Raw genomic sequence first — 12817 nt, forward strand, 5'->3', positions numbered from 1 at the left:
ATTTAATCACCCTAGATGAAGTGTGCCACTGAAAGGTTTTTATCAATTAACCAACTGTTTCTTGAGCGCCCACTTGTGCCTTTGTTTTGAATCTCTTTTTTGCACTTATGACATTCTAAATACTAATATGTTTATTTGTATAAATATTTAGTTTTTCCTGTAGTTTGTACATTTTTCAGTCAAATGATGTCTTTTTTCAATTTGTTGCCTTAGCATCAGTATTCATAGTATGGTGTTCTTTACACAAAAGATTTATATAATAAATAAGTTGGGGGAGGTTTTGGTCTTTGTTTGTTTAGGATATTTTGCAGTGGATTGAACAATAAAAATAAAATATCTTCCAGGCACTGGAATAATCTGGCAATTATAATGTTATTTTTATATGTAATTTGTAATTTCACAACATTTTATATAGACCATCTCACTCAAAGGGGCAGTAGTTTGATTAATTTATCCCCATTTTACATGATTTCCTGGTTTAACAAGAAAGAAAATACAGGTACATGACTCTGGCTCATGTTACAGCCCTTCTCATTGCTAAAAATGGTGTGATAAATAAGCACAAGTATTGGGAGTTGAAACTATTTCTCCTAAGTCTTAGCAAGTTTTCTTAGCAAACATTCACAATTCATTCTTTGTTGTCTATAATTTTTTCTTTATGGATAGATCTCAGGATGAGTTTGTTGTGTCAGAGGAAAACCCAGATGAGAGTGAAGAGGAACAGCCCTCAAATGATGACAGTGACACAGAATTCTGTGCCCGAAGACCTCGACGGCACCACTCCAAACCAATGAGGCAGAGCAGGCGTTTGAGAAGAAAGACAATGAAGAAAAAATATTCTGATGATGATGAAGACGACGACGACTCTGAGGAAAATAGTAGAGCATCTGGTAGGAATGATGGTTTTATTGGCAATTTTTACCATGCCAGTATATTTTAGCTTTGTAATTTTAAAAATGCCTAAAATAAGACTTGATTCTGAAATGTTTACATATAGTATGAGGTTTCATTTGTTCTGCATTTTTCTCTTTAGCTTCTACATTTTTAATTCAGTTTTATTCTCCCAACATTAACCAAGCATCTATATTTTCCCAAGCTCTTTGGGCTAGAAAAATAAGTAAAATGGGGACAGCCAGTTGATGCAGTGGTTAGAGCATGAGCCCTGAAGTCAGGAAGAGTTCAAATCTGGCCTCAGACACTTAATACTTCCTGGATGTGTGACCCCAGGCAAATTACTTAGCCCCAATTGCCTCAGAAAAAAAAAAAAAAAAAAAAGGTAAAATGTTTTCTGAGTCTCAAAGAGTTTACAATCTAATTAGTGGGGAAAATGTACATTCAAATAGACAGGTCCTTGTTTCCTAGCACAGTACTTTACACATAGAAAGTACATAATAAATGTCAGTGGAAATGATTGAAAATCACCAATATAGAGCTTAAGAATTTAGCTGATGATGCTCACAGAAGATAAGGATTCTTCAATCCTACATTACAAAATCTATATGTGAATTGAATATGCCCTTTGGGCTGATAGTGTGCAGCAGCTAGTTGTGATTATGGAGCTAAGTCAGTAGTAAATATTAGTATCCATAGACACCAATATTTGAAGGGAACTTATTCATTTGAGGTTATTCATTCTCACGTTTATCTAACATTTGATGTATAATTAATGAAGTAAGAGGATTTTCAAGCATTGTTGATGGAAAGATTACTGTTGAATAGAAAATTTGACTTTTAAATACAAGATTCAAAAGAAGCATAAGAAATTAAGAAAGAAATTAAACAAGAGAAAAATTGCAAAGATTAAACTGCTTATATTCCTACCTAAGACTCTCATTATTGGGGCATTAGAAAGAGTGTATATAGACAAAAACACAAGTGTTTATTTTATGATGGAATTACATCTTATAAAAATCAAAAAATGAGAAAAGATAAATTGGGATAGGTAGGATAGGGAAGGTAGGAGATGGAAAATTATCTCAATAAAAGAGGTACAAAAATCCTTACACTATAGATACTAAGATGATGAGTTGGCAGAAAATGTGTATACTTTATTCTCATCAAAATTGGGTCAGAGAAAATAGTTTCCAGATAATGCTTTGTCTCTCAGGCTCAGTTCAGAATCTCCTTCTAACTAGTTGTTTCCTGCCTCTGACCCTATATCCCCAGAAGCTGTTGCTGTGACTATGGCCAACACGCAAGCTCCGGGCCAGCCCCTATCTGGGTGCAGTAGACTTCCTCTTCAGATCTCTTCACTTGTCTCACTGTGACTTCTCCAGAATTTGATTTGATGTTATTGTAAAGTTGTTTGAAACTGGGTTGCCACCTCTATTCTGACATTTTGGCCCCTCCCCGGATTCACTGTTGTGTGGCAGCATTCTGGTCCTTGATAGGTTCTACTGTTTCATATCCAAATTGGTTAGAGAATCTATTGTTTAACTATACATATACATTTAGTGACTGATAGACATTATTTAAGGAAAATGATCAACATGTGCAATTTTTTGAAGCTAGATGTCACATCTAAAGATAAAAGACCCTTTTTAGGGGCATTCAAGTTATATAACTTTAAATATATAAAATTTCTAATTTTAAGAAAAACTAATCGGATTCTCTTTTTCTTGTTGTTTTATTCAATGTCCTTTTAAACAGAGAGTGATTATAGTGATTACAGTGAAGATTACCTGGAAACTAGACGGAGAAGGTCAAGAAGAAACCAGAAAAGACAAGTCAACTATAAAGAGGACTCAGAAAGTGATGGTTCCCAGAAAAGCTTCAGATACGGGAAAGAAATGAGACGAGTTCACAAACGCAGGCTTTCCAGCTCAGATAGTGAAGGTAAGGAATAGAATACTGATTTATTAACTTTGTTGGAGGTAAGGGTTTGGCCCCAAATAAGACATGAAGAATAAAGCAAGTTTATGATGAGACAAAAGAATTTTTTATAAAATTGAACTTTATGGTTTTCATGGTTATTAATTCTATTTTTGTCACACATTTAGTGATATAAATATTTTGGGCTTTTCTGCCATGTCTCTTCAATGGCTGTGAAAGTAGAGTCCAAAGCCTATTTTAACTCTTACAGTTCTGGAGGAGCTACAAGTACAGCACTGGCATTATAGATTTTCTAAGAAGTTTATAAAATATCAGAGAGGCTTCTCACCAGGCTGGTTACACTATGATAGATTCTTTTGGCCACAACAACTATTTAATGCCAATAACCAACTTATAGATGTGCTGATAATTTTCTTTGTTGAAAGAAGTATTCACACTGATAAAATTGCAGATGCTCAAAGAAAATAAAATATATCAAAAACTACAGAGTAAGTTGCTAGGTTTTGTTTCTTGTTTGAATCATATAGGGTTTTTTTTTTTTGTTTGTTTTTTTGGAGTGAGGCATTTGGGGTTCAGTGACTTGCCTAGGGTCACACAGCTAGGAAGTGTTAAGTGTATGAGGGCAGATTTGAATTCAGGGCTGGTGCTCTGTTCACTGCGCCATTTAGCTGTCTTGCATCATATAGTTTCTATTAGAAATTAACTCTTTTTAAAAATCCAGGCATTGTAATTTTTTCATACCCACAGTGGATAAAATAAGATCCCTTTCTAGAATTTTTATTTTGTAGAATTGTAGATTATCAGAGTTTTATGAACTATTAGTGATCATTTAGTACAGTACCTACTTAAAGCATTATTCATGAATGAATGAAAAAGCATTTCTTGGGTGCTTACTATGTGCCAACCCCTGTGCTAAGTGCTAGAGATACAGATAACAAATGTGAGATATTTTCTGCTTTCAAAGACCTCACATTCTAATTGGGGGAGGAGATTTCAGCTAAAGAGGTATATGGAAAAGATCCAGAAGTCCTAGGGCCCAGTTGTGGGGCTTATAGCAAAGCCTAGAAGTCCTTTGACAGTGTTGGTAAGGTAATGGAGAGTGTTAGTGTTCTACATGGTGTAGAGGTAAGAGCATAAGGACTTTAATTGTAATATAAATAGTAAGACCTAATAGTCCTCCAACTCCATCTCCACAAAAGAAACAGAGTTCTTCCATCTTATCTGGCCCAGAATAAGTTCTTGGTGCTCTGAACTAGTGTAGGGATTGCATTGGGAAAGCAGAATTCAAAGCAGGACACATCATATCCTCCTGAAATCGTCTTTTCTTTGAGCTAAACTTTTTCATAAATATAAATAAATAAATAAATAAATATATATAAATTTTTTTTTTTTTTTTTAAGAAAATAAATAGCCAGGTAGGTTAGAGAATAATGCTAGATAACTTTAAATACACTCTCCACATATAAAATCATAACCATAAAATGATAAAAATGTGAGATGATGATAATTAAGAAACAATTTGTTCACAACTTTTTAGGAACTTATTTTGAACACTTCTTATTTCAGCTATTTTTCTGATACTGTAAATTTCCAATTATTTGAAATACAGATTGTTTTTGTCCTTCCATTTTCCCTTCTTTCCAAACTCTTACCCATGTCCAACAACCACTGTACTTTTGCGTTTTGGTCTGCTAACAGAACAGTCCATGAGAAAATTAGGTGTGAGTTATTTGGGGCTGATCAGTTGAATGTCTTGGAAAGTGTGTATGTATCCACATTCCAAAAACAAATTAATTTTTATTATCTTTTGTGCCTTGCACGTATTCAGCATTTAACCATTGTTGAATTAAATTGTTTTTATCTGTATTACTTCTCCCCTCCATTAGTATCATTAATTGAACATTTGCTGAATTGGTTATAAAATGAAGAAAATGTAAATAGAACATAATTCCCTGTTTTTATTCTCTTGTTTCTTAATGTTGTCATTTTACCACATTTAGTTACTCCTCATTCCTATAAGTTAAAAGCCCTGACTTGGCATAGTAATGTATGTTCTCTATGAGAATTTAAAGATATGTAATTAGGTTTCCATGATGGATTGAATATTCTTTTCATATATTAATATGTTGTAGTCTTGAATTTGGTGTTTTGATCTACCCTGCTTCCCAAGCCTTCGGATCTGAATTTTGCATATATATTTATTCTAAATCTATATAGACATCAGCTGCCTGCTATATAGTGTACTGTGCTGGACACTGCAGGGAATTCAAACATAAGACATATTCCTTGCCCTTAAGGAGCTTATGATGTAATCCTATATATATAACACTTTCCCTTACTTTGAAGACAATAGAAGTGAAAGGGAAGAGAAAGGACCTTCTTAGTGCACAATCAGGATCGTATTTTTTGGCAGTTCATTGAACAAAACCATTTGATTATGAAGGAAGTCACATAGAAACTTCTCCCAGATTTAGAGTCAAAGTATAAAGTTTCTGAATCATTTGACTTAGTAAAGGGAATGGCAGCAAAAAAAAAAAAAAAAAAAATTGGGATAATTCTTGACAATTCTTGTTAATTGTCATAAAGATAGTTGAAAGATAGGGAACTAATTGTTCTTGTCTGTTGTTATTGTAAGCTCTTAAGGGGCAAAGAGCATGTTTTTAAAAAAAAAAAAACAAAAAACCCAACTCTTATGTTTTCCCAATGCCTAGGACAGTGATTTGCACATGAATATTAGGGGCTTAATAAGAGGTTGGATTTATGAATTGAATGAGGCCAAGGCAAAGGGGTGGGGAGCAATTTTAAGGAATCTGTTTGCCATCAGATTTGCTAATGGCTTTAAGTCTGCTACTTGTTCCAGAGAGCTACATGTCCAAGAATTCTGATGATGATGATGAGCCAGCTAAAGAATCCCAGAGATCGCTCCGGAAGCGAGGTCGAAATGCAAATGACTGTTCAGAAGTGGAGGAGGAGGAGGAGGAGGAGGAGGAGGAAGAGGAGGAAGAGGAAGGTCGACCTGCCCGAAAACGACTGCATCGAATTGAGACAGATGAGGAGGACAATGGGGAGAATGCTGATGGTAGTGTGGAGCAGCATGCAGCAGCCAGCAAGCACTCGGTATCCCATGGGCAGCATGATCATGCCAGGAAGCCCTATAGGATAGACAGTGATGAAGAAGAGGACTTTGAAAACGTTGGGAAAGTAGAAAGTCCATTGGACTATAGCTTAGTGGACTTGCCCTCTGCCAATGGACAGAGCCCTGGCAAGGCTATCGAAAACTTAATTGGCAAACCATCTGAAAAACCTCAAGCCCCCAAGGACAGCACAGCCAATGCCAGCCTTGCACCCAATGGAACAGGTGGTGGGCAGGAGGCCGGAGCACCAGAAGAAGAAGAGGATGAACTTTTAAGAGTGACTGACCTTGTTGATTATGTCTGTAACAGTGAACAGTTATAAGACTTTTTTTCCATTTTTGTGCTAATTTATTCCACGGTAGCTCTCACACCAGCGGGCCAGTTATTAAAAGCTGTTTTATTTTTCCTAGAAAACTCCACTACAGGATCACTTTTTAGAAGCAAAAATTTCACCAGTCCCTACAGTCTTTCTGTGAAGTGACCAGTTTTGAACTTTGAAGATAAATAATCGCTGTAAATTCCCTTTGATGATTTTTTTTTGTCTTTTTTTTTTCTTTTTCTTTTTCTTTTTTTTTTTTTTTTTTTTTTGTCTTTTTTCCCCTAAGTTCATGGTCCTTGGTAATTTCATTCATGGGAAACACTCTCACAGAAACACACACATGCACACATGCGCGCACACACACACAAACACATTCTAACAACAAGAAGATTTTGTATATTTTTGACTTTATAGTTCCTGAGTTCTCCTGACTTTGTGATAAAGAATGAATAAGAATGCATTCCAAATCTGTCAGGGCCCAAAATGGAATTTGGGGGTGGGAGAAAGCACTTGTGCTTTACTGTTTTCATATTAAATAAATATATATATATATATATATATATATCATATTTAAACATTCATAACAGATTACGATTAACAGACAGTTTAAAGGTACATGTCTGTATTATTGCATTTTGTGAATTGTAGATAACATCATACCATAGCTCATTTAGTAACAGCCTTCATAAAATCAACTTGTTTAATACTGGAGATAACCACACTTAATAAAAAAGAGACCAAGAAAGTACTATTAGTAAGAGCTCTAATTTAAGTATCTGTTACAATGGAGGTTGTTTTTTTCTTTAATCATCTGAAAAACATTTGTACCATGAAACGTAGGATAATGAAGCTTGGACAGCCAAATTGTGCTAGCAGCAAATTTTGTAAAATGGCTTTATGCATATTTGATCAGATCATCCCTACTGTACCATGTCTTGATGGCAAATATTAGTCTGATGATTGTACAAAAGAGATAGTATAACCATTACAGATAGCATAAGTATTATTTTAACAGCTGACCACTTAATGTTTAAACATTTGAAAAGTCATTTTGAAATATATGTATCTATATAGATATAGATATCTGCATATACCATACATCAAGAGATGTCGCGCTGACAATGGGATTTTAGCACATTTGATGATGGGAGTGGGTTTTCAGGTGACTCCAAACCAATTATTCTTGCCCTTAGTATCTACTTCAAATTGAAGTCTACAAACCAAGCAGTTCCTTTGGAAGGTTTTTAGTTTGAGTTTGTTGTGTGTATGTGTACATGTGTGTACGTGTTTGTGTGTATGTTTGTGAGAGAAAGTATGGGGGGAGGGGGTATGTATGTGCATATGCTTTGGGATTTTCTGCCTGGATATATTAGCAGATTTTAAATGTTGTTTTTGCCTTTGGCCATTAGAACTTTATTCAAATTTATAATACTCACATGAGCAATCTAAAGAAGAAAAGCAACCAGTGTATCTCTTAAGTTTATATGCATAACATCCACTTACATGCTTTTACACTCTCAAGACGAAGTGATGGCTGTCATTTTAAGCAGGGAGGTGAGGAATTGGACAATTGAGCACCTGGGTCACTTTAACCATGGTCCTCCTTTTATTCAGCCTCAGTGTCATCCTGTGAATGTTTGGGTAGGACCCCTAACATTTGGACAAGGTATAGCCTTTATGATGAATCTTCCATGTGTCCTTTTGAAAACAGAGATGGTCACTTCTGGTCAGCCTTTTTTTTTTTTTTTTCTCTCGAGGGATTAAAAAAATTTTTTTTTTTTTTTCTTGTCCATTGCTGGCAATGGATGCATGTTACCTGTGCACCAAGGGGTCACATCCTGTCTCCTCTCCAAATTAAGCCTTTTGTGTGCTAGTCAATCCATAATTAAGCACTTCTTTTTTTTTTTTTTTTTTTTTTTTTTTTTTTTTTAAATTTTAAAAAAATTTTTTTTTAAAGCTGGCACTAGAACTACATATAAATACCTCTCTAGAAAACTTTGCCTGCCTTCCCTTTGTATCCCTCCCCAATTTAATCCGCAGACTTAACTTTTGGCCTTGAAAGTTTATAGCTGTTTGTTTGTTGGGTTTTTTTTTTTTTTTTTTTTTTTTTTTTAATGTTGGTTCTTTACTGTTCTATTTCATTTAAGTTCTGTAGTTCACCTGTCCATTAATATATTTGTTGGATTCTAGCAATGTATATTTCGTCTGTTTTAAAAATAAAATAAAATAATCAAAGGCAGCCTAAAATTAAGATGCGCCAATAGTATGCTGTGTTAAGAAAGTTGTGGTTTTATTTGGAAGAGATTTGCCCATTTTAAGGGCAAAAAAATGACTTGCTAATGCAAGTCAAGCCACAAAATGCCTTTACAATTTGTGCAGTGTTTAATTCAAATTCTTTGTTTATTACATATAGTAAATTGAAGAGGTTTAACATTTTAGCTTCATTTAAAACAAGTTGACAGAGAAAGGGTGCTTGCCAGCCCCAGTTTCATTTTGTACCTGAGCAAAGATAGCTACAACATGCAATTTCCCTTTTATAATATAATATGCCTTCTTCCTGCTTCTCACCCTAGAAACTTACCAGCCCCAGCTTTTACCTGAAACCTGCACTTTTACTTCAGGCACATAAGTAGGAAATATTGCTATTATGGGATTAATATATTTTCGTTGCATGCCTGATGTACAGAAATTCAGAAGGTTTTTTTTTTTTTCTCCAGTGCAGAAAGTTGCTGTGAATTTTTATAGTAGTATGGCAGGTAGATGCTGATTGTGGTACTAGCTTTTTTCAAGTTTCAATTAGGCCACTTTGATCAGCTGGTAGTTAAGGTCTTTGAATCTTTGCCTGTATGCTAAGTGGCAAAACTATTACAGCCATAGTTGGTAGAACTCTTCAGCCAAAAGTCTTATCTACCTATCTATAGATAGGTATATAGAGCCACTGATAACTTAAAATGTTGCTCTCTAGGTAATCATGAGTATGTACACCATGTAGCTGATTGGCCCAACTGAAAGCTGTAGCAGACCTACACTGGTTCTGCTCCTTGTTAAGAATACTCAAGCCTGCTGAATTTCTTGATCAACACAAAGGAAATTTATCATAGTGTGAATTCTAAATATATTTTTCATATATGTGAAAATAATAAAGGAAATTCAAATGCTTTCTCAGAAATACAAGAAAATAATTCGGCTTACATTGAGCATACTTTGACCATCATACAGCAAAGCTGCTTGCTTACATATACTAAAACCCTTGTATAAGACCCAAATTGGACTCTCCATTCCATAACAAATGTATTAGAGGTTCTAAATGTGGTATTCATTTTTATTCAGCCATATTAAGTCAGAATTTGGAGTATTTAATAACACAGTTTCGTTTCCTATAAAAATGTCTCCTTTTTTACTGGATAATTTAAAATGAAATCATTTTGGTCATGAAAAAGAATAGGAATTATAGTTGCATTTTGATTTTGAAGGTTTTCTGCTGTTGGAATAATGTTCAATTTAATATTTATTGATTCTAATATGTTAGTGTAAATCCAATGGCAAACACAACTATTGGCCAAATGGGAGTGCTTTTGGATGAACTGCATGTTTTCCACATGGTATAACCTAGCCAAGACTGCAGTCTTGATAAGGAAATATGTAAATAGTCAAAAGATTTTAAAATATTTTTGAAGCCACTGGAGACTCCTCAAAGTTTTTAAATGAAATAATTGCGAAACAATTTGTCTTGTTGTCTGATTCTTAGTTGTCACAATCCAGTCCATTTTGTTTAAGAACATTTCGAATTTGGTCATTTAAGTCTGTTTATGAGGAAAATACAGATCTATGTAAGTAAAATTAGTGGTATTGTTTTCATCATAAGAGAAGATTTTTAAAACCTGTTTCAATAAGAGATTCTGTTAGAAATAGTGACATTCTTCCCATGATTTTTCTATTTGCTCTTCACTATGAAGAAAATGAAATTAAAAGTATAGAAACATAATAGACTTAGGTCCACTCTCATAAGTGTTTGACATATCCATGTCCTTGTGCTATTTGTTCAAACTCAGTCTTGTTTTCTTTGAACTTCTTTTCTCAACTTTAAAAAAATCTGAACTTTAGAGAAATACTATGTAAAGAAAAATGATGAAGAAATTCATTCTTTGAACACCTTGTTTAATTTGTCATGTACCACCCATATATGAAGAAAATATCTCAAAGAGTTTTCTTTTTACAGAAAACAGTATTTAAAATAGTGAGTTTTGTCATTGGTCATGAGACCAGAACATAATAGAGATATTCCTCCCTTTGATCTGACATCTTTAGAAAGTAATGCTGTTCTCTAGTAGGCAAAGTTGTGTAGTATTCTCTCTGGGTTACTGGCTTTGTGTCTGAGCATCTCTAAGCTAGTCATTATTTATCCTAACAGTCCATCTCTTCTGTACTACCGTCACCCACCATTCCCAATGTTAAAAATAAACAGTGTAAGAGTGGAGGATGAGGTTTGTGGATTTATTTTGTTATAGTAATACTGGAAACAAGTTTTAAACTTGTCAACCAGGAGTTTTAAATGTGTCAACAATGTGTAGAATATTGTAATTGTTTTTAAAAACATTTCCTTCCTCTTTGCCTTAAGTTATCATTATCACTTCACATTTATTGAGTGCCAATAATTTGCTAGGTGCTGCCTTTTTTCCCCCCCTAAATAGAGAAAGAACAAATCCTTGGGACCTAATAGGTCTGCCATCTATCACTACAGGCCAGAAATTTTTCATAGTGAGTTTTGTATAAATGATTCAAATTCTATATTGTATTGCCTTTTGTTTGTTTTGTTTTACACCTCCCCACCTTTCCCATTACCATGAGTTAAGCATTATATAGATTACCATCAATGATTTTTTTTTTCTAAATATACAATTAAAAAGCCATTTTCGTAGACTTGATTGTCTTAACCATTTCATTTTTGTATAGTTCATTGAAAATAGTGACATTGCTAAGCACTACAAAAGCAGTCCTGGCACATTTACAATTTAATGTGCAGAAATATTCTAAATTATAATTCCTGTATGCGATACATAAGTCTCCATATACCAGATTTTGGTGGGTAAACAATTATTTATGATTTCTGAATAAGCTATTTAGACTTTGGGATAAGGACTTTAAAAAAAAAAAAAAGATGTTGAATAGAAACTTTAAATTCATGTCACTTAACACAATTTGGAAAATATGCTGAGGTCTTAGTCCTTTTTTGCCACTGGATAATGTGAGTTAATAGAATTGTCAACTCCAATTTTTTACTTCCTCTTAACTTTCCTCAGTTTATTGAGAAATTTTAATTTTATTGTAAAATGTTTTAAAATCTGTATTTATTAAGTTCTGGTGGTAGAACAATTAGTTGCATGTTAGAAATACAGCCATCCAGAAAACCGTTGTTTGGAAATTTAAGTAAACACTCAAGAGCTTCAGAAATCGTTTAACTTATTTTGTACGTTGCAAAAAAAAAAAAAATTTATTTTGCTTAGAGTGACATTTTTTATAATTGTGTACAGCTTTTAAGGGGGTGGGGGATGGGAAATAACACTTAAAAGTAGATTGTAGATTTTTACAGTTGTGTTTGTGATAGAATATCCACAGGTCTATGCTGTAATTAAAACTAAAACTGCTTAACAATTTGTGCCATGGTCTTTTTCATCCTACCTGAGATCTGAATTTTGTTGATACAGATCAATCCTGCCATACAAAGGAGTTGTGAAACTAAGACAATTACTTTACAAAGGCATTCTCCAAAAACTCAAACAAAATTATATCTCTTCATATAAATGAATGATCAGGAAAAGGAATCTGAAATGACCCTGATTTGAAGAATTATAGAATATTTTGATTCTGGTTTTTCAAGGGAGTATCTACCTGGCCTAATGTTTCTTTCTCATCTCCATTTGCAAGTCAGAAGAACCTACCAGTGATTTTTGGGTCTGTCAAGGACAGAGTAAAACACAATATTGTTACTTTAAAACACATGGAAGACAGGCAAATAATTGCTTATAATGTAAGTTAAAGTACCACTATTTGCGGAAGCAAATTCATCTGCTTTTAAAATTGATGTGGCAAGAAAAAAGCAAAAATAAGTTTTCTAATTCCAGTTTCCTTCAATACTGGCGGTTTTTGAATTTTATTCTTTAAGAATGTGGTCTTTTTTTATTTTTTTAATTGCTCTCCTTTCCATTGTGTAACACAATGGTGCCCTTTAGGATGAATTCATCTGAGAAAATGTTATGATAAACATCTAATAATCTATCTGTAGTTCAGCTTCTGTTTGTAGTTATTTTCAGTTAGGATGGGCTCTTCAGTGTAATTCTGGTGATCTTGAGTCTCTTGCCTTGACATAAATAGTATAGTTACTAGCAAGCAGGTTTTTGGGGTTCTGTGTGTTATTTGTTGTTTATTTAAGTAATAGTATCTGGCATTCAGAGGAACTAGTCAGATCAGAACTGCCAGAAAATGCCTTGCAATTTAAAATATGCTTGTGTGAAATACTTTATTTACTCTTATA

General features: G+C 33.9%; 1 protein-coding gene across 2 annotated transcripts in view; it reads left to right on the top strand.

Moving 5' to 3' along the window:
* Positions 1-11492, top strand: part of RSF1 (remodeling and spacing factor 1) — a 113037-nt gene extending 101545 nt beyond the window's left edge. For both annotated transcript variants that reach the window (XM_074303989.1, XM_074303990.1), the window contains 3 exons: positions 667-890; positions 2650-2835; positions 5693-11492. In XM_074303989.1, the coding sequence (XP_074160090.1) occupies positions 667-890; positions 2650-2835; positions 5693-6288 (1006 nt within the window). In that variant the 3' untranslated portion in view covers positions 6289-11492. The remainder of the gene's footprint in view (positions 1-666; positions 891-2649; positions 2836-5692) is intronic.
* Positions 11493-12817: the final 1325 nt, after the last annotated feature.

Source organism: Sminthopsis crassicaudata, chromosome 3 (assembly GCF_048593235.1).
Source record: "Sminthopsis crassicaudata isolate SCR6 chromosome 3, ASM4859323v1, whole genome shotgun sequence".
Lineage (NCBI taxonomy): Eukaryota > Metazoa > Chordata > Mammalia > Dasyuromorphia > Dasyuridae > Sminthopsis > Sminthopsis crassicaudata.